This window comes from Phoxinus phoxinus (assembly GCF_949152265.1).
Source record: "Phoxinus phoxinus genome assembly, chromosome: 6".
Lineage (NCBI taxonomy): Eukaryota > Metazoa > Chordata > Actinopteri > Cypriniformes > Leuciscidae > Phoxinus > Phoxinus phoxinus.
This window is the reverse complement of record NC_136881.1, coordinates 38,782,305-38,804,804: the sequence shown is the minus strand read 5'-3', so window position 1 is coordinate 38,804,804 and position 22,500 is coordinate 38,782,305. Positions and strand designations below refer to the sequence as shown.

The following is a 22,500-nucleotide window of genomic DNA, read 5'->3' as shown; positions in this document are numbered from 1 at the left end:
TATTTGCCACAATAATGTCTTCATTTTGGGGCTTTCATTTATAAGAGTCATTTTAAAATTACCCCATGCTTAAAAGATATGTATATTTCTATTTTTCTCAAAGCTAATTTATACTTTAATTTATAGAAAATATTGTTAAAAAATATATTTTATTATATTATTTGCCACAATAATGTAATTGATTTGTCTTAATTTTGGGACTTTCATTTATAAGAGTAATTTTTTAATTAGGTATATACATTTCATTTTTCTCAAGGCTAATTTATACTTTTAATTTATAGAAAGTATTGTTTAAAAATAGAATTTATTATATTATATTACATTATATTATGTCAGTTCAGTTATTTACTCATCTGCCATGTCTTTGATTAATCTTTAATTTGGGGCAGTGTGATTAATTGCAATTAATGTAATGTTCTATTTAATTTTTTATATATTTATGAAGAAGCGTACAGCACTTCTCTCCTGTTTGTGTTTTCATTGAGCCTTAAATCCTGCTGGTTTTCAGTAATTGAAACCTCCTGTAATTCCCCCCGTCAGGTGACCTGATCCACCAGGTGAGCCAGACCTCATCTCCGGCGCCGGAGGCCGAGGACCGCGACAGCATTTCCCAGCAGCCTCTGCTCCTCCTAGAGGAGCATCAGCATCACCCGCTGCGAGTGGCGGCTAAAGCCTACACCCTGTCCTCCGTCCTCATGCGGATCCTGATGCTGGGCCGCGTCCTGAACGAGGAGCCCCTGATCCTCCGCGGCGCCGAGATCGCAGCCGCCGGGAAACGTGCCGATCCTCAGAGCCTGCTCTGCTACGGCGAGAGCGACGCGCCCGAGTGCCGGCGCTTCTCCATCCCGCGAGCGTTCAACACTAGTCTGGGACGGGCAGCAGGGGGCGCTCTGGCGCCAGGAGCCAATGGCGAGGACGGCATCGTGCAACTGCTCTTCCAAATGGAGCCAAATCCATTCCCGTTTAACTATGTCGCCAATCACACCGTGTCTACGGAGGTGGCGTCCATGGAGTTTCGCACGGTGAACGGCACACAGATTCCCATCTCGGGTCTGGACGAGAGCCAGGCCATAACGGTTGCCGTTAATAATGGAAGCGTGGCCGGGCTGGACGCTAGCGGATTGGAGGCCATCTTGGCGCCGGCGGGAGCCGAGAACGTCAGTCGCTGCAGTTCGGTCGTTGTGAGGGTGAGCGCGAGGAACGCCAACAGACTGGCGGGAATCTACGTCCAACTCAACTTCACCGTACTGGACGGTAAGATCGTAACACAAGGGGGAGCCACTGAGAGTAGATTAATAGTGTCGCAAACTAACAAATATTATACTGTATGAGAAAATATATAGGTGTGATATTATAAGGGCAACATGTTGTTCACAAAATTAAGTAATTGACTTTTATGTGGCCCTAGTGTGTAAGAAAGTTGTTCAAATATTGTCTGATTACTAAATATGTAAAGTAAAAATAAAATACTGTTCTTAAAGATGATGCTTAACACTTTGAACCCCCCCCCCCAAAAAAAAATATTTTTTTATTTTTTTATTCTTCTATTAAAAACTAGTGCTAGAATAAAATCAACATAATTAATATTATCTGATCAGCTGAATGTGAAAATAACATTACATTTCATCAATGTAAAATGCGCAAAAAATCATTTTAAACATATTTGATTAATAAAACACTATGGGCACTATTGTTATTTTAGGTTTATTTGTGTTATTTTAGGTTTATTTGTGTTATTTTAGGTTTATTTGTGTTATTTTAGGTTTATTTGTGTTATTTTAGGTTTATTTGTGTTATTTTTTAATGTGTTAAAAAAAATTGTTTATTAATAAAAGTATTATTAATATTTTGAATTGGCTTTTATTTTTTAATGTTTTAATTTTAATCCTAGTTTAAGTTTTAGTCATTTTGCTATGTGCTTTTGTCATTTTTATTAGTTTTTTTTAAACATTTCTATTTTATTTTATTTCGGGTTTAGTAATTTTAGTACTTGAATTTAAACTTAAGTTCGTTTTTTTTTATTTTATTTTTGTTTTATTGTTTGTTTATTTTAGCTTTATTTCACTTATCAAAAATTATTTTAATACTTTTAGCGGATGCCCTGGAAACCCTGTTCTCTTGTGTTTGGCTGAACTAACGTGACTAGTCTGTGTTTATTAATGCATGTGTACCAACATCGTAAAAATCAACTTTATTTATGTATCCATGCAGAAGGGGTCAAGGGGAAATATCATATTCAGGGAATGTCATCCTTCTTTTGAGTGTTTCTTGACTTTATGAATCCCTAACACCTATTTCCATTCATCCCGTCGTCCTCAGATTCTCCAGAAACGTGGGAATTGGATCCATCGATCACGGCCTATCTGCACACTTCTGAATGGCCCAACGAATACAACAGCACTGACAGGAAACGCATCACGCTCAATATGACGCGGGGGCGAGACCTGGACCACCGACTCTACACTTTCTTCCTGTCTCCAGAGTAAGAGACGTCAGCAATTAAAGCTTTGAAGCTTTTAAGCAGTCAGTTCTAATGGTTTGATGTTTCTCACTGCTATATTTGGCTGTAAAATCCTGGAAGTGCATGTTAATGAAAAGCCGTTCATCTGTAATAAACGATGAGTTTGTATGCGGGCGGCTCTTTAGTTTGCCAAATGAGCATCAACAGCCCTTTACCGAGTGACTCATCCATTAAGATCACAGAACACAAGGAGAGTGGCTCATCCTGTCAGATTTCAATCTCTATCCATTTTGTTTTAGCCACTAAAATAAAAGTGTTCCCTGTGGTCTCTCCATCAGCTGGTACGACACCACGCGCGAGCACTTCATAAACGTGTCGACGGGCTGCGGCGCAGATGACCCGGCTCTGATCCGGCTGGAGGTGGCCGTGTTCACGTCTCTATGCCAGTATTTCAGCGAGAGCGCGCGCCAGTGGCGTACGGACGGGATGGTTCCTCTCCCCGAGACCAGCGTGGGCCGAGCCGTGTGTCGCACGCGTCATCTCACCGCCTTCGCCGCCAGCCTGTTCGTCCCGCCCGACGCCGTCTCCTTCATCATCCCCGTGAGTGTTGCAGCTCAACACGCCTCACACTATTATTCATATTCATTATCACTTATATGATTATTTTAGAAATTAATCATTTAAAATTTTAAACCTTCCTTCCGTCCAGAAATAGCAGTAATGATACTTTCAAATAGTTTCAAATATATGAAATGTTATTAATATACATTTGTTTATGTGAAGAATATTATATTATATTAGTAATAATGATCATTTAAAATGTTTATTTTCTCTTTTATTTTTATTTTTTTCTCATGTTTAATATATACAAATATAGTTTTTATTATTTTTATTTTCAAAATCTATTTGAATAAATATATTATGTTATATCACATTATATTATAAATATTTTTAGATATATAAAAATTAGCCCTCCGTCTGGACATAGCACTAATGATTCCATAAAAGTTACGTTTATTATATGAAAATAATATATATATTATAATTTTTTTAAGTATTAAATGTATATATTATTTATATTATATTATATTTTCTCATAAAATAGTATTTTTAAAATTAGCCTTTTTGTTCTGACATAATAAGTAGTATTTAAAATTGATGTTTTTATATTTGTTTTTTGCAAATTTTAAATACATTAAATATATATTATTTTTTATTAATTTTATATATTTTCATTTTCAAAATATTCTTAATCTATACTAATTAGGGCCCAAGCCTTGAAAAGGCGAAGGCCCTATTGTTTTCCTTCAGATTATTATTTATTATTATTATTATTCTTCTTTATTATTATTATTTTACTACCTTTTGGGCACTTTTGGGGGCCTTAACGTGCTCAAAAACTCTTGAAACTTTGCACAAATGTCAGAACCCGCGGCCATTAGGGCCCGACTGAAGCTGGGACCCGGGCGTGGCAGGGGGGCTCGACAGCGCCCCCTGGAATGGGATTCAAACACTTGTCCGTATATCAAACACGCTTGCATGTAATAATATGAAACTCGGTACACATTTAGATATCATCGGGCCGGACAACTTTCGTGCTCTAAGTTTTACGCCAGCCCAACAGGAAGTCGGCTATTATGGGTTGTATGGAAACACATGTTCTGGCATTTGAAACACTTCTCCAAGAGAATTCATCCGATGACCACGAAACTCGGTGTGCATGAAGCCAAGACATGGAGGATGATAAATTGCGAGGGGATTTTTGATATCTCGAACGGTTTGGCCGTGGTGAGGAAACAAATTAATGGCGAATATTGTAAACAGGAAGTGTGTTATAACATCCTCATACATAAATTGATCTTGATGAAACTTCAGCAGTGTGTTCGCTGTAAGAGGCCGATCACATGGATGTGACTATTGTGAGTCAAAGTTATAGCGCCACCAACTGGCAGCAGGAAGTGTGTCACTTTCAAAATGTCACTTTCGCCACCTTTAGTCAAAAATGGGGTATTAGTTTTACCTACAGTAACAAAAATCGGTATTTATATTTATCTCCCCGAGCCGGACAACTTTCTAATTTACAGTCATTAGCTCCGACCAACAGGAAGTCAGATATTTTGGTTTGAATGTGATTTGATGGGAATTTTGCCAGTCTCTCTCAGTGTCTGTGTGTGTGAGAGAGGAGGGGGGGCTTTATTTTAACCCTTTCTCTGCTGTGTGGGACTTCTCGGGCACTTTTGGGGCCCTTAACGTGCTCGAAAACTCTTGAAACTTTGCACACAGGTCAGAACCTGCGGCCAACAGGGCCGGGCTGAAGCTGGTACCCGGGCGTGGCAGGGGGGCTCAACAGCGCCCCCTTTAACGGGGTCCGAAAAACTTGGTCCATATATCAAACACGTTTGCATGTAATAATATGAAACTCGGTACACATATAGATTTAATCGGGCCGAACAACTTTCGTGCTCTAAGTTTTACGCCAGTCCAACAGGAAGTCGGCTATTATGGGCTGTATGAAAATGCATGCCCCTGGAATTTGATATACTCGTCCAAGAAAAATTATCCTATCGCCACCAAACTCGGTCAGCATGAAGTCAAGACATTGAGGACGGTAAATTGCGGACGGATTTTTGATATCTCGAACGGTTTGGCCGTGGCGAGGAAACGAAGTTATGGCGAGAAAAGAAAAACACAATGTGTTATAACGTCTTCATACATTTATTGATCTTGATGAAACTTCAGCAGTGTGTTTGTTGTAAGAGGGCGATCACATGGATGTGACTATTGTGAGTCAAAGTTATAGCGCCACCAACTGGCAGCAGGAAGTGTGTTACTTTCAAGATACTTTTGACTAAAGTGGGTGTGTTATTTTTACCTACAGTCACAAAACTCGGTATGTAAATTGTGCTTATCGATCCGGACAACTTTCTCATTTACAGTCATTAGCTCCGACCAACAGGAAGTCAGATATTTTGGTTTGAATGTGGTTTTGTCTCTCTCTGACAGAGTTCCCCCTGCCATTCTCTCTGTGTGTGTGTGTGGGGAGGGAGGGAGGGCACACACACAGACAGCCCCCCCCCTTTTCTGTGTGTGTTTGGAGGGGAGCAGAAAGACTCACACTGATGCAAGCTCTAAAGCAGACTTCTTCTCGACAGTCAAAGCGGGGTTACGTTATTGCCCGTCGTGCACAGGAACCCGAAAGGCAACGGGGTGGCGGCTTTTTATATATATATATATATATATATATATATATATATATATATATATATAAATAAATATAGCTGCAAGCAGCGATGGAGGGCCCAAGCCGGTGGCAGCGCCAGCCCGGTGCCTTTAGTGTAACTAAAGGCACCAGGGTGGCGGTGCCACCGGCTTGGGCCCGTAATCGCTGCTTGCAGCTATATTTGGTTTTAAACTGTATAAACTTAGAGACTCCTGATGTTAAATCAGCCATTCAGAATTCCATATTTTACCTACTGAACATATTTTTGGCCAAAGAGTCCTCATCTTGATTTTTCTATACATACTCATTGACTCATTCTGATGCTTCATAAGCCATATATGGCCATATCTGACCTATTGAACTTATTTCCGGTTAAAGGGTCCTAAAAAAAAAAAAAAAAAAAAAATAGACTACTTTTGATGAAAAATCTGCCATACAGAGTCTTTGAACTCTGTATACAGAGGTCACTTTTTGACTTAATGGTCATATTCCTGGCCAAAGAGTACCTGAACATTAACTTGCTATTCGTAAAGATTGACTTGTTGTGATGTTATATTAGCCATACAGAAGTCCATATTTGACCCAAGGAAAATATTTCTGGCCAAAAAATCCTCAATCTTGAACTTTCCATACATACTCATTGACAAGTTCTGATGCTTCTTTAGCCATATTGAAGTCCATTTAGAAGTCCATATCTTGACGGATTAAACTTATTTCTGGTCAAAGGGTCCTAATTGGTTTTAAACTATATAAACTTAGAGACTCCTGATGTTAAATCAGCCATTCAGAATTCCATATTTTACCTACTGAACATATTTCTGGCCAAAGAGTCCTCAATCTTGAAGTTTCTATATACACTGAAAGACTCCTACTGATGCTTTATAAGTCCAATAGATATACATATCAGGCCATTGAACTTATTTCTGGTCAAAGGGTCCTAATTGTTTTTAAACTATATAAACTTAGAGACTCCTGATGTTAAATCAGCCATTCAGAATTCCATATCTGACCTACTGAACATATTTTTGGCCAAAGAGTCCTCATCTTGATTTTTCTATACATACTCATTGACTCATTCTGATGCTTCATAAGCCATATATGGCCATATCTAACCTATTGAACTTATTTCCGGTAAAAGGGTCCTAAAAAAAAATAAAAAACAAAAAAAAAATATAGACTACTTTTGATGAAAAATCTGCCATACAGAGTCTTTGAACTCTGTATACAGAGGTCACTTTTTGACTTAATGGACATATTCCTGGCCAAAGAGTTACCTGAACATTAACTTGCTATTCATAAAGATTGACTTGTTGTGATGTTATATTAGCCATACAGAAGTCCATATTTGACCCAAGGAAAATATTTCTGGCCAAAAAATCCTCAATCTTGAACTTTCCATACATACTCATAGACAACTTCTGATGCTTCATTAGCCATATTGAAGTCCATTTAGAAGTCCATATCTTGACGGATTGAACTTATTTCTGGTCAAAGGGATCTTAATTAGGGCCCAAGCCTTGAAAAGGCGAAGGCCCTATTGTTTTCCTTCAGATTATTATTTATTTATTAGGGCCCAAGCCTTGAAAAGGCGAAGGCCCTATTGTTTTCCTTCGGATTATTCTTCTTTATTATTTATTATTTATTATTATTTATTATTATTATATTACTACCTTTTGGGCACTTTTGGGGGCCTTAACGTGCTCAAAAACTCTTGAAACTTTGCACAAATGTCAGAACCCGCGGCCATTAGAGCCGGACTGAAGCTGGGACCCGGGCGTGGCAGGGGGGCTCGACAGCGCCCCCTGGAACGCGGTCCGAAAACTTGGTCCATAAATCAAACACGCTTGCGTGTAATAATATGAAACTCGGTACACTTATAGATCTCATCGGTTCATATATCCTTCGTGCTCTGACTTTTTACCCCAGCCCAACAGGAAGTCGGCTATTTGGCGTAGTTTAAAAAACACATGCAATGGAATTTAAAATACTCCTCCTAGACGATTCAACCAATCACCACGAAACTCGGTGTGCATGAAGTCAAGACATGGAGGATGAAAAATTGCGAGGGGATTTTTGATATCTCGAACGGTTTGGCCGTGGCGAGGAAACGAATTTATGGCGAATATTGGAAACAGGAAGTGTGTTATAACATCCTCATACATTAATTGATCTTGATGAAACTTCAGCAGTGTGTTCGTTGTAAGAGGCCGATCACATGGATGTGACTATTGTGAGTCAAAGTTATAGCGCCACCAACTGGCAGCAGGAAGTGTGTCACTTTCAAAATGCTTTGAATTCACCCTCTTATTTTTACCCGATTTGCTTCAAACTTTATGTGTATAATGTAAACACACGGCAGATGTAGACCTGTGAAAGAATTATTGATATCTTAAATACTGTTGCCATGGCAACGCTTTAAACTGTTATATTCTTTTTGGGTGCATTTGAGGCTCTTAACATGCTTCAAATTGCATGAAACTCAACATGCATATCAGATTTATTAGGTACTAGGTATGTGTGAAGTTTCAGAAACGGGCGCGGTGGAGGGGCTCAGTAGCGCCACCTTTAGTCAAAAATGGGGTATTAGTTTTACCTACAGTAACAAAAATCGGTATCTATATTTATCTCCCCGAGCCGGACAACTTTCTAATTTACAGTCATTAGCTCCGACCAACAGGAAGTCAGATATTTTGGTTTGAATGTGATTTGATGGGAATTTTGCCAGTCTCTCTCAGTGTCTGTGTGTGTGAGAGAGGAGGGGGGCTTTATTTTAACCCTTTCTCTGCTGTGTGGGACTTCTCGGGCACTTTTGGGGCCCTTAACGTGCTCGAAAACTCTTGAAACTTTGCACACAGGTCAGAACCTGCGGCCATCAGGGCTGGGCTGAAGCTGGTACCCGGGCGTGGCAGGGGAGCTCAACAGCGCCCCCTTGAACGTGGTCCGAAAAACTTGGTCCATATATCAAACACGTTTGCATGTAATAATATGAAACTCGGTACACATATAGATTTAATCGGGCCGAACAACTTTCGTGCTCTAAGTTTTACGCCAGTCCAACAGGAAGTCGGCTATTATGGGCTGTATGAAAATGCATGCCCCTGGAATTTGATATACTCGTCCAAGAAAAATTATCCTATCGCCACCAAACTCGGTCAGCATGAAGTCAAGACATTGAGGACGCTAAATTGCGGACGGATTTTTGATAGCTCGAACGGTTTGGCCGTGGCGAGGAAACAAAATTATGGCGAGAAAAGAGAAACACGATGTGTTATAACATCTTCATACATTAATTGATCTTGATGAAACTTCAGCAGTGTGTTTGTTGTAAGAGGGCGATCACATGGATGTGACTATTGTGAGTCAAAGTTATAGCGCCACCAACTGGCAGCAGGAAGTGTGTTACTTTCAAGATACTTTTGACTAAAGTGGGGGGGTTATTTTTACCTACAGTCACAAAACTCGGTCTGTATATTGTGCTTATCGATCCGGACAACTTTCTCATTTACAGTCATTAGCTCCGACCAACAGGAAGTCAGATATTTTGGTTTGAATGTGGTTTTGTCTCTCTCTGATTTGTTCCCCCTGCCATTCTCTCTGTGTGTGTGTGTGTGTGTGTGTGTGTGTGTGTGTGTGTGTGTGTGTGTGTGTGTGTGTGTGTGTGGGGAGGGAGGGAGGGAGGGCACACACACAGACAGCCCCCCCTTTTCTGTGTGTGTTTGGAGGGGAGCAGAAAGACTCACACTGATACAAGCTCTAAAGCAGACTTCTTCTCGACAGTCAAAGCGGGGTTACGTTATTGCCCGTCGTGCACAGGAACCCGAAAGGCAACGGGGTGGCGGCTTTTTATATATATATATATATATATATATATATATATATATATATATATATATATAAATAAATATAGCTGCAAGCAGCGATGGAGGGCCCAAGCCGGTGGCAGCGCCAGCCCGGTGCCTTTAGTGTAACTAAAGGCACCAGGGTGGCGGTGCCACCGGCTTGGGCCCGTAATCGCTGCTTGCAGCTATATTTATTTATATATATATATATATATATATATATATATATTTATTATTATTCTTCTTTATTATTATTATTTTACTACCTTTTGGGCACTTTTGGGGGCCTTAACGTGCTCAAAAACTCTTGAAACTTTGCACAAATGTCAGAACCCGCGGCCATTAGGGCCCGACTGAAGCTGGGACCCGGGCGTGGCAGGGGGGCTCGACAGCGCCCCCTGGAATGGGATTCAAACACTTGTCCGTATATATCAAACACGCTTGCATGTAATAATATGAAACTCGGTACACATTTAGATATCATCGGGCCGGACAACTTTCGTGCTCTAAGTTTTACGCCAGCCCAACAGGAAGTCGGCTATTATGGGTTGTATGGAAACACATGTTCTGGCATTTGAAACACTTCTCCAAGAGAATTCATCCGATGACCACGAAACTCGGTGTGCATGAAGCCAAGACATGGAGGATGATAAATTGCGAGGGGATTTTTGATATCTCGAACGGTTTGGCCGTGGTGAGGAAACAAATTAATGGCGAATATTGTAAACAGGAAGTGTGTTATAACATCCTCATACATAAATTGATCTTGATGAAACTTCAGCAGTGTGTTCGCTGTAAGAGGCCGATCACATGGATGTGACTATTGTGAGTCAAAGTTATAGCGCCACCAACTGGCAGCAGGAAGTGTGTCACTTTCAAAATGTCACTTTCGCCACCTTTAGTCAAAAATGGGGTATTAGTTTTACCTACAGTAACAAAAATCGGTATTTATATTTATCTCCCCGAGCCGGACAACTTTCTAATTTACAGTCATTAGCTCCGACCAACAGGAAGTCAGATATTTTGGTTTGAATGTGATTTGATGGGAATTTTGCCAGTCTCTCTCAGTGTCTGTGTGTGTGAGAGAGGAGGGGGGGCTTTATTTTAACCCTTTCTCTGCTGTGTGGGACTTCTCGGGCACTTTTGGGGCCCTTAACGTGCTCGAAAACTCTTGAAACTTTGCACACAGGTCAGAACCTGCGGCCAACAGGGCCGGGCTGAAGCTGGTACCCGGGCGTGGCAGGGGGGCTCAACAGCGCCCCCTTTAACGGGGTCCGAAAAACTTGGTCCATATATCAAACACGTTTGCATGTAATAATATGAAACTCGGTACACATATAGATTTAATCGGGCCGAACAACTTTCGTGCTCTAAGTTTTACGCCAGTCCAACAGGAAGTCGGCTATTATGGGCTGTATGAAAATGCATGCCCCTGGAATTTGATATACTCGTCCAAGAAAAATTATCCTATCGCCACCAAACTCGGTCAGCATGAAGTCAAGACATTGAGGACGGTAAATTGCGGACGGATTTTTGATATCTCGAACGGTTTGGCCGTGGCGAGGAAACGAAGTTATGGCGAGAAAAGAAAAACACAATGTGTTATAACGTCTTCATACATTTATTGATCTTGATGAAACTTCAGCAGTGTGTTTGTTGTAAGAGGGCGATCACATGGATGTGACTATTGTGAGTCAAAGTTATAGCGCCACCAACTGGCAGCAGGAAGTGTGTTACTTTCAAGATACTTTTGACTAAAGTGGGTGTGTTATTTTTACCTACAGTCACAAAACTCGGTATGTAAATTGTGCTTATCGATCCGGACAACTTTCTCATTTACAGTCATTAGCTCCGACCAACAGGAAGTCAGATATTTTGGTTTGAATGTGGTTTTGTCTCTCTCTGACAGAGTTCCCCCTGCCATTCTCTCTGTGTGTGTGTGTGGGGAGGGAGGGAGGGCACACACACAGACAGCCCCCCCCCTTTTCTGTGTGTGTTTGGAGGGGAGCAGAAAGACTCACACTGATGCAAGCTCTAAAGCAGACTTCTTCTCGACAGTCAAAGCGGGGTTACGTTATTGCCCGTCGTGCACAGGAACCCGAAAGGCAACGGGGGTGGCGGCTTTTTATATATATATATATATATATATATATATATATATATATATATATATATAAATAAATATAGCTGCAAGCAGCGATGGAGGGCCCAAGCCGGTGGCAGCGCCAGCCCGGTGCCTTTAGTGTAACTAAAGGCACCAGGGTGGCGGTGCCACCGGCTTGGGCCCGTAATCGCTGCTTGCAGCTATATTTATTATGTTATATTTTATATATATATATATATATATATATATATATATATATATATATATATATATATATATATATATATATATATATATATATATTAAATTAGGCTTCTATCAGTCTGGACATAATAGTAGTGATTCCTTGAAAGTAAATTATAGTTTGAGAGTTCTGGTTTAAAGGAACACGCCGACTTTTTGGGACTTTAGCTTATCCACCGTATCCCCCAGAGTTAGATAAGTCCACACACACCCATCTCATCTCCGTGCGGGCCGTAACTCTGTCTGACGCATCCACCGCTAGCCTAGCTTAGCACAAAGACTGGAGGTAAATGGCTCCAGCTAGCATACTGCTCCCAATAAGTGACAAAATAACACCAACGGGGGATACGGTGAATAAGCTAAAGTCATTCCTTTAAGGGACAGTGAGTGACAGTCAGTGTCACGTGTCTCGTCCCGGTCAGGAGCGTTCAGTGACCCGCAGTCTGGTGGTGGTGTTGGTGTGTGTGATCGGACTGCTGTGTTACGCTGTGGCCGGAGCTATCCTGCGGAAGCTGGATCAGATGGACCTGAGACGGGCCTCGGTGGTCCCGCTGTGTGGGAAGGACGGGCTCTACAAGTACGAGATCCAGGTGAAGACCGGCTGGGCCTACGGAGCAGGTGAGATCAGGAGCGCTTCACAGATCATCACTCGCTCAGAGAGTCCGGTCGTCCGGAAACCATCCGGTCAATATGAAAAGCGAACAACCGCTGTCAGTGTTATTATAGTGGCACACACTTTTGTTTTATTTAAATTTTGGTTAAAGTTTTAGTCATTGTGTTGTGTTTTTGTCATTTTTATTAGGTATTGTTTTTATATTTTTTATATGTATATATAGTTACGTCTTCGGCTGGTTTGTTTACAACCGATTAGTTACCAACAGACTGTCAGTCTCGATGAATGAATTTATCAGTTTTATGTATTCGAGCAAAGAATATTCCCATCCTTGTAGAGATGCAGGATTAATCGCTAAAAGATTGTGATCTCGATTCAAACACACACGATCTCATTCCTGAAAGACAAACGGCAAACGTCTGAAACGCCAATTACATCGTTACACCAGTAGGTGGCGACAAGTGAATGTTAAAATGTATGTATATGAATCATTCATTCAAGAGATTCATTCAAAAACGCTGATTCATCCAGTAATTGAGTCATTGAATCATTCATTTATCCCGTTTTTATTTTATTTTTTATAATTAATTCAAATTAATTCAATATTTTAAATAGACTGCAGCAATTAACATTTTTGTAACAAATGACATGTTATTTTGTCTAGTGTGTTCAGAATCGTGGGAGAATCGTGATGTCTGTTTGAAACAAAAAACGAATCATGATTCTCAGTTTATCCAGAGTCAGTGTATCCTTCAGTATGCCGGTTGTCTTGATTGAGATGGTTTGATCTCAGTGTGTTTCTCCCGGTCCAGGCACCACGGCTCACGTCGGCATCAGTCTTCACGGCAGCGAGAGTCGCAGTGGACACAGACACCTGGACAGCGTCGGGGCGTTCGCTCGTAACAGCCTGGACATCTTCCACATCGCCACAGACACCAGCCTGGCCAGCGTGCTCAAGATCCGCGTCTGGCACGACAACAAAGGTACCTAACCGGGCCGGCATAGCGGGCATAAACAACTTTTGCCCCCTGTGGAACGGGGCAGAACTGTGAGAAACCCGGGGGGCTTTCGCACCGGAGGAACCTTTTCATAGTTCCTAAAGCTATTGGCAGAAGTTCCCGGATTTTGGCGCGTTCGCACCGCAGGAACTAGGAACGGTTTTAGTTCTAGGAACTCCTTTTGGAGGAACTAATTTATCTCCTACTTCAGAGTCGAGTCTAATGGTGCGCTCAAGTCCTCCTGGGAAGTTTGTACGTACGAGGTGGAAAGTCGCGTTTACGAGTAATTTGGTTTCTCTTAAAGGTGCTATGTGGAGTTTTTCTACTAAAATGAATCCATTTTGTATTACCTGTGTGTGAAGGGGTTGTAGACGCACAATAAAATGATCCACTTGGCGGGTTTTGCTATTACCTCTGAAAGCAAGTATTCCTATTTCTATGTGATGCTCCAGGTCGGATTTGCCGCGAAATCCAGTGCCGTGACTGAGACCTGCATGCGCGCTCCCGAACGTCTCGCCTCGTCTACTGACTTTGCACTCAACAGCGACGACACTGCAACTTTATGACATGGAGTCTGCTAATACTAAGAAACGACTAGCACAACACAGACTCCAACACAAACTCCACATAGTAATACAAAAATTTTAAAAAGCACGCGCACGAGCTCTCGCTTGTAAACGTATTGGTTGCAATCTGAAACATCACCGCTAGATGCCGCTGAAAACTACACATAGCCCCTTTAATTAATTACACAAATATACAGTCAGGTTCTTAAACTCTTGTTCTAGAAAATGCAGAACAAAGAAGTGTGCATCAGGTGTACTTTGTTTTTTTATGTTTTTAATTAATTTATGAAGCAACTACTTTTAATGAATCACTTCGAGATCGCATTAATGCTTGATGTTTTGCTATAAATTACGGTCAAGGCATCTGAGGACTATTTCTCATTTTTCTCAGTTATTTTGCTTTATTTCCAGATACATTCAGAAGCTCGATCTTACGTACTAAAACACGTTCACACACATGCGCACTCTTCAATAACCACGCTTTAAATCTCTTGACAAACTGAAAGACGTAAATTACATTTCTATGTATTTTTAATAAAAGACACAGATTGTGCTGAATGCCAGCTTGCTTATTTTACTCAAGATAAGGATTTATTGAGTCCACACGTCATACAAGAAACTCTGCTTAACCACAGGTCGAGATCTGTCGGTCAAACACACAAGTCTGCGATGCTGTTTGTGAATGTCCGTTAGAACGATGGTTTCGGGAAACACAGACTCGTTGAGCTGCTGATGAAAGCCCTCTCTCTCTCTCTCTCTCTCTCTCTCTCTCTCTCTCTCTCTCTCTCTCTCTCTCTCTCTCTCTCTCTCTCTCCCTCTCTCTCTCTCTCTCTGTCTGTGTCTCAGGTCTGTCTCCAGCTTGGCTGCTCCAGTATGTCCTGGTGAAGGACTTGCAGACGGGCAGCAGTTATTTCTTCCTGGTTGAAGAATGGCTCTCGGTCGACAACGAGAAAACGGACGGCAGGGTGGAGATCGAGGTGGAAGCCTCTGGTAAAGTCCCGCCTCCCCAGATAAAACACTGATTGTGATTGGTTGTGCTGGAATTATGAATATATTCAGAGAAACAATAACGGCGAAGAACAACTTCAATTAAATCCTTTAAATTCCACTGTTTGCTCGTAATGTTTGCAAACATTAGTGATATAAGTAATGCACCACTCCTAATAAGAACAATTATATTACATTATTAGTTTTAATAGAAAGTAAGCCTAAAGCTTTACAACACACTGGATAATATGCAGGATACAATATATTGTTCGAATTAATTAATTTATATATAATTAATTAATTTATATTTATATAATTTATGTATAAATATAAATTGTTTTATATATTTATATGAATATATAATATAGTAAATGATATACTGTAAAAAATATCATATATTTAATATTTTTTTAAATAAAATGTTCATATTAAATAATGCCAATATGGGTTTTTAGGGTGAAAAATGGAAATTAAAACTTTGTATTTGTTATAATTGTTTAAAAAAATGTTTTATTTCATTTAAAAAACGAGCTTGGACATTATGGTGTAAAATTAAACAATATTACTTAAGAAAATACAACTAATCATAAAACAATTTAATTACTTTGTGCTTGTTCAGTGAGAGAGGACTGTGAGTTAGTTAGTTAGTTAGTTAGTTAGTTAGTTAGTTAGTTAGTTAGTTAGTTAGATAACTACCGGTAGTTAGTATTACTGTTAATGGCATACTTGGTACAGCCAATCTTTTCTTATGCATCATGTTTCATTAAAATAAAATTGTATATTATGGTGTAAATTTTAAAATAGTACTTGAAAAAAAAATACTAATCTCTACTACTAATACTAATATTTTTTACTTTTTTTTTAAATGTGTTACTCCCAACACTGGTCAGTGAGGGTGGACTGTTCAAATTACTGTTAACGGCATATATATGTGTTTTTTATTTCCCAAATCTTTACTTATGCATCATGTTCCATTAACACGGGAATGATGGTAAAATGGTTGGTTTTTATTTTTTTTACAGGTGAAACTCGAAAAAAAAAAATATATTTTTAGTAATTCAACTTAAAAGGTAAAACTAATATATTATATAGACTCATTACATGCAAAGTGAGATATTTCAAGCCTTTATTTGTTATAATTTTGATGATTATGAAAACCTTTTCACAATATTCTAATAATTTGGGGTTTTCATAAGCTGTAAGCCATAATCATCACAAATTATAACAAATAAAGGCTTGAAATATCTCACTTTGCATGTAATGAGTCTATATAATATATTAGTTTCATCTTTTAAGTTGAATTACTGATATAAATGAACTTTTGCACCATATTCTAATTTAATTTAATAATCCTGTTTTTTGTGCTATTGTTGATCTCACTAAATCTGTCTAAATTACTAAAATTGTTAGTGCACAGCTCCCTGTCGTCTGACCTGTGTGTGTGTGGTGTGTGTGTGTGCTCAGAGGAGGCGGAGCTGCGTCTCTGGCCGCGGCTGCTGTCCTGGGAGCTGCAGAGAGCGGTGTGTGAGAGTCACCTGTGGCTGTCTCTGTGGGAACGGCCCCCGAGGAGCCCGTTCACCCGTCTCCAGCGCCTCACCTGTGGCTCGCTGCTCATGCACCTCTGCATGCTGGCCAACGCCGTGTGGTACGGCACCGTCGCGTACGCTCACAGGTGAGACACACTGACATGCGTGCCGCTTTTGAGTCAGTTACTGTGCAGGTGTGCACCGCCGTTCAAGTGTTCTGGATCGGGAAGGTTTGTAATGTTTTTGAAAGAAGTCTCTTCTGTTTACCGAGGAAAAACACACAAAAACGGTAATATTGTGAAATATTAGGACAATTTAAAATAGCTGTTTTCCACGTGAATATATATATTGAAGTGTAATTTAATGATCAAAGCTGTATTTTCAGCATCATTACTCCAGTCTTCAGTGTCACATGATCCTCCAGAAATCACTCTAATATGATGATTTGATGCTCAAGAAACATTCACTATTATTATCAAGGTTGAAAACAGTTGTGGACAATTTATTTCAGGATTCTTTGATGAATAGAAAGTTCAAAGAACAGCATTTATCTGAAATAGAAAGCTTTTGCAACATTAAACACTACCATTCAAAAGTTTGGGGTCAGTAAGAATTTTTTTTGGGGGGGGGGGGGGGGGGGGATAAATAAAATAAATCAATATTTGTATTCATCAAGGATGATTTAAATTGATCAAAAGTTACAGTGAAGACATTTATAATGTTACTAAAAATTATATTTCAAACAAATGCTGTTCTTTTGAACTTTCTATTCATCAAAGAATCCTGAAAACAAAATTGTACACAACTGTTTTCAACCTTGATAATAATAGTGAATGTTTTTTGAGCATCAAATCATCATATTCGAGTGATTTCTGGAGGATCATGTGACACTGAAGACTGGAGTAATGATGCTGAAAATACAGCTTTGATCACAGGAATAAATTACATTTTAACATATATAAAAATAGAAAACATTTATTTTAAATTGTCATAATATTAAACAATATTACAGTTTTTTTTTGTTTTTTTTTTGCATTTTTATTCAAATGAATGCAGCCTTGGTGAACAGAAGAGACTTCTTTTCAAAACCATTCAAAATCTTACCGATCCAAAAGCTTTAATATGATATGATAGCAGTGCACAGATATGATATATGATAGCAGTGCACAGATATGATATATGATAGCAGTGCACAGATATGATATATGATAGCAGTGCACAGATATGATATATGATAGCAGTGCACAGATATGATATATGATAGCAGTGCACAGATATGATATATGATAGCAGTGCACAGATATGATATATGATAGCAGTGCACAGATATGATATATGATAGCAGTGCACGTGCTAGTGATATGCACACTACCGGTCAAGAGTTTTTAATGTGTGTGAAAGAAGTCTCTCCTGCTCACCAAGCAGAAACCGCTCTCAGAACACGACTCCTCCAGGCTGTAGTTCTGATGACGTGTGTGAATGTGTGTGTCAGCTCTACGCCGGTGTCTCAGCTGGTGTCGCTGAATGTGGAGACGGTGTGGGCGGGGCTTGTGAGCTGTCTCCTGGTCTATCCCGTGTACCTGCTCGTCTTCTGCCTCTTCAGACTCAGCCGCAGTAAGGTGAGACACACACACACACACACACACACAACTGACAGCGCCTTTATCTGTACCTCTGTAGAGGTAAAACGTTAGCTAAATTATTCCAGTTCCCATGGATGACAAGTAATTTGTCAATTTGTAAAGAAATACTACACGCCTGCACATATATATGACCCCGGACCACAAAACCAGTCACATGACGCACGGGTATATTTGTGGCAATAGCCAACAATACATTGTATGGGTCAAAATTATCGATTTTTCTTTTATGCCAAAAATCATGAGGATATTAAGTAAAGATCATGTTCCATGAAGATATTTAGTAAATTTCCTACTGTAAATATATAAAACATGTATTTTTGTGAGTGAATGCTGCACAATCGTGAACATAAATGCACAACTTTAAAGGAGATTTTCTCAATGTTTCAAATTTTTTGCTCCTCAGATTCCAGATTTACTAATAGTCATAACTCGGCCAAATATTGTCATATCATAACAAACCACACATCAATGGAAAGCTTATTTATTCAGCTTGCAGATGATGCATAAATCTCAATGTAAAAAATGTACCCATGTGACTGGTTTTGTGGTCCAGGGTCACATATATATATATATTCAAACGTGCATACCTATAGACTGAACACATAATACGCATGTGCACGCCGTCTCCATTTTCACAGATTCATGTTTTTGACGTTTAGCTACACGGAGATGATAACGTTTTAAAAAAAAATTCAAAACTTGGAACCTATTTCAAAGTTGTCGTTCTCGAGCCGCCAGACACTGTTGTGCAAATGAACGGCCATTAAGTGTTTTCTGTTAGATCGGTGTCGTGTCAGCGGTCGCTAAGTTAATAATATAACTAATGATCTTTGCGACGGAAGTGAAAAACTAACTGTAGCTGGACAATAACTTTATTCTAGAGCTGCTGTAAAGACAAAACAATCTCTGTTACTGTAATCTCCTGTTATCGCTGTAAAGCTGCTTTGACAGTCTGTATTGTTAGAAGCGCTGTATAAATGAAGGCAGCAGTGCGGGACATTACGAAGCTTTGCTCTGTCCAGGTCTCTGTGGAGCAGCTTCCTCCTCAGGTGGACCAGGAGTCTCTGGAGATCGATGACTTCCTGGATAACTCGTTGACGGGAAGCTCTTTTCGGATGTTGAATGGGATTCCTGGAGAGGTACGTTGGGTTTGTCTGAAGATGTTCATAACTGGGATTTTCGCTGGTTCACAAACAGAAGTGACGTGATGTAAAGGCCAAGTATAGCAACCCTTACTCTGTTGCCCTCTGCATTTAACCCATCCAAGTTAGGAGTCGTGAACACACACACACACACACACACACACACACACCCGGAGCAGTGGAACCTGCAACGACTCTATAACCATTAGGCCACGACTGCCCCAAGGCACTTAATATTACTATAACGTTTTATTTATTTGTTTTATAGGTATTTCTATGTTCGCTAATACGGTACATTAATTTTATTATTTATTTTTTTATAAAAAAGTGTTTTTTCTATTTATTTATTATGTATATTTGTTTATTTATTTATTTTTATTTATTTTTAGTGCTGTCAAATCGATTAATCACGATTAATTGCATCTAACATAAACGTTTGTAAATATTCAATATGTATATATATATATACACACACACACACACACACACACACACATATATATATTTGTGTGTATATATATTATATATACTAGGGCTGTCAAAAGATTAATCGTGATTAATCGCATCCAAAATAAAAGTTTGTGTTTACATAATATATGTGTGTGTACTGTGTATAATTATTTATATATATATATATATATATATATATATATATATATATATATATATATATATATAAACACACACAATCATGTATATATTTAAGAAAAATTGGGTATATTTATATATAAAATATTTATATATAATATAAATTATATAAATGTATATATAGTATATAAATGCAAATATATCTTAAATATATACATGAATGTGTGTGTGTATGTATACATAATAATTATACACAGTACACACACATATATTATGTAAACACAAACTTTTATTTTGGATGTGATTAATCGCGATTAATCTTTTGACAGCCCTAATATATACACAAACTTTATTGTTTGATTCGATTAATCGATTTGATAGCACTGTTTATTTTATATGAAGTGTTTTTATATTTATATTTTTATATTTTTTTTATAAAATTATTAATTTATTCTATAATAAATGTTTTTATATTTGTTTATTTTTATAAATTAAAAAATATATATTTGTTAATTTGTTTATTAATTAATTCATTTTATTTATTTTATAAAAACGTATTTAGTTTCTTATTTATTTAAAAGTTATACATCATATTTTCTTTTTTAACATTCTATAACATGTAAATGTGAATATTTAATTGTAAATATTGATAATATATGGTATTTATATATATATATATATATATATATATATATATATATATGTGTGTGTGTGTGTGTGTGTGTGTGTGTCTCTGTGTTTGTGTGTCTGTGTGTGTATACATATACTGCATATTTACAAACTTTTATGTTAGATGCAATTAATCGTGATTAATCGATTTGAAAGCACTAAAAATAAATTAAAATAAATAAATAAACAAATATAAGCATACTTCATAATAAATAAATAGAAAAAAAACACTTTTTATAAAATAATAAATAATACAATCACAGTATACCCTGTAACATGGTTCACAGTTCTGCTCTACAGATCGCTGGAGGTTAGAACACTGAGTGATGATTCTCATTAGAATCTCATTGGAGTAATTAGAATGATTCTGTCTTGACACAGTGATTTTGTTCATTAAAACAGTGTGTGTTAACCTGCACAATAATTACTACACTGCTTCTGTAATCCTCTGTGAGATTGACTGCAGTGTAGCGGTGTTAAAGAGCCGAGCTGAACACTGGGATCAGAACAGAGACGCTTTGAAGCGTGTCTATTTTATTACTCAAAGGGAAAATACAATGTGTGTTTTTATTTATTCTGACAGAGACCCAGATGTTTCCCTCTCGTACCTTTCATGAGGTGCAAATTGAAATGCGTATCAGAATGCATTTGCAGAATACTCTTGTTTGCACATGAGCGCAGAAGCCAAGAGAAACCTTCACGATCGTGTTTGTCAGAGTCACCGCTGGTTTATTCTATTCTCTCTGGTGCGCTACGAGGAAAAGCCAAATCATGTGGTTAGGAAAAGAACGTCTGCATCTTGAAAGGTGTTTCTTCATAGTCGTAATGTTTAAATGTGCTGCAGTTTCACGTCTCCGAATGTCACATTTCCATGATGAAGTTTGGGTTGGAAAACTGAGGCGACGATCTCCATTTAGATTGAACTGTGAACTGTGAAGTACATCAGTGTGAGCTCAGATCCTGAGTCTATTGTGTTCCTGCAGAAGAATAACTCTCTCTCTCTCTCTCTCTCTCTCTCTCTCTCTCTCTCTCTCACTCTCTCTCTCTCTCTCTCTCTCTCTCTCTCACACACACACACACACACACACACACACACTGCAGACGTACTCAGAAGAGACCAACATTGACCTGCCCACTCCTTCCACTAAGAGGTAAGCATGAGGTCGCCATGGTTACCGACACACTTAAACTCGGCTCATTAAAGCGAGACCTGCAGAATTATTAAACATCCTTTACATACAAACCAAGGTTATTATAGTTACTGAAGATGAAACTAAAACAAATTGTGGGTTTGTTTTTTATTTATTTTTTATTTTTTTAACAATGTTGAGGTGCTGGGTAAATTTTTTATAAAATAAACAGTAGAACAGAAAAAACAACTGAGTGGCTAAATAAATGATTTTAATAAATGAGAATGAAATCCTACGCAATTGAAAACCGAATCAGTGAGTGATTTAGTGAGTGAATGAGTCAAAAAGTGAGTGAATTCATGACTGGAAGTGAATCAAAGAGTCAATGAATGACTGAACGATTCATTGTGAGTCAGTACAAGAGATAATGAACGAGTGAGTGAGTGAGTGAGTGTGTGTGTGTGTGTGTGTGTGTGTGTGTGTGTGTGTGTGTGTGTGTGTGTGTGTGTGTGTGTGTGTGTGTGTGTGTGTGTGTGTGTGTGTGTGTCAATGTGTGAGTGAGTGACTGAGTCAATGTGTGTGTGTGTGCGCTGAGTGAGTGTGTGTGTGTGTGTGTGTGTGTCAGTCAGTGGTCAGTGTGAGTTTGAGTGACTGACTGAGTGTGTGTGTGTGTGTGTGTGTGTCAATGTGTGAGTGAGTGACTGAGTCAATGTGTGTGTGTGTGCGCTGACTGAGTGAGTGTGTGTGTGTGTGTGTGCGCACGGGCACGTG

At 38.8% G+C, this 22,500-nt stretch overlaps 1 protein-coding gene across 1 annotated transcript in view; it reads left to right on the top strand.

Annotated features, from left to right (window-relative positions):
• Positions 1–22,500, top strand: part of pkd1a (polycystic kidney disease 1a) — a 110,598-nt gene that overhangs the window by 69,507 nt on the left and 18,591 nt on the right. The window contains exons 25-34 of the mRNA XM_079614744.1: positions 541–1,254; positions 2,320–2,482; positions 2,800–3,061; positions 12,290–12,485; positions 13,293–13,463; positions 14,891–15,034; positions 16,496–16,703; positions 18,050–18,176; positions 19,223–19,339; positions 21,701–21,750. Of these exons, the coding sequence (XP_079470870.1) occupies positions 541–1,254; positions 2,320–2,482; positions 2,800–3,061; positions 12,290–12,485; positions 13,293–13,463; positions 14,891–15,034; positions 16,496–16,703; positions 18,050–18,176; positions 19,223–19,339; positions 21,701–21,750 (2,152 nt within the window). The remainder of the gene's footprint in view (positions 1–540; positions 1,255–2,319; positions 2,483–2,799; positions 3,062–12,289; positions 12,486–13,292; positions 13,464–14,890; positions 15,035–16,495; positions 16,704–18,049; positions 18,177–19,222; positions 19,340–21,700; positions 21,751–22,500) is intronic.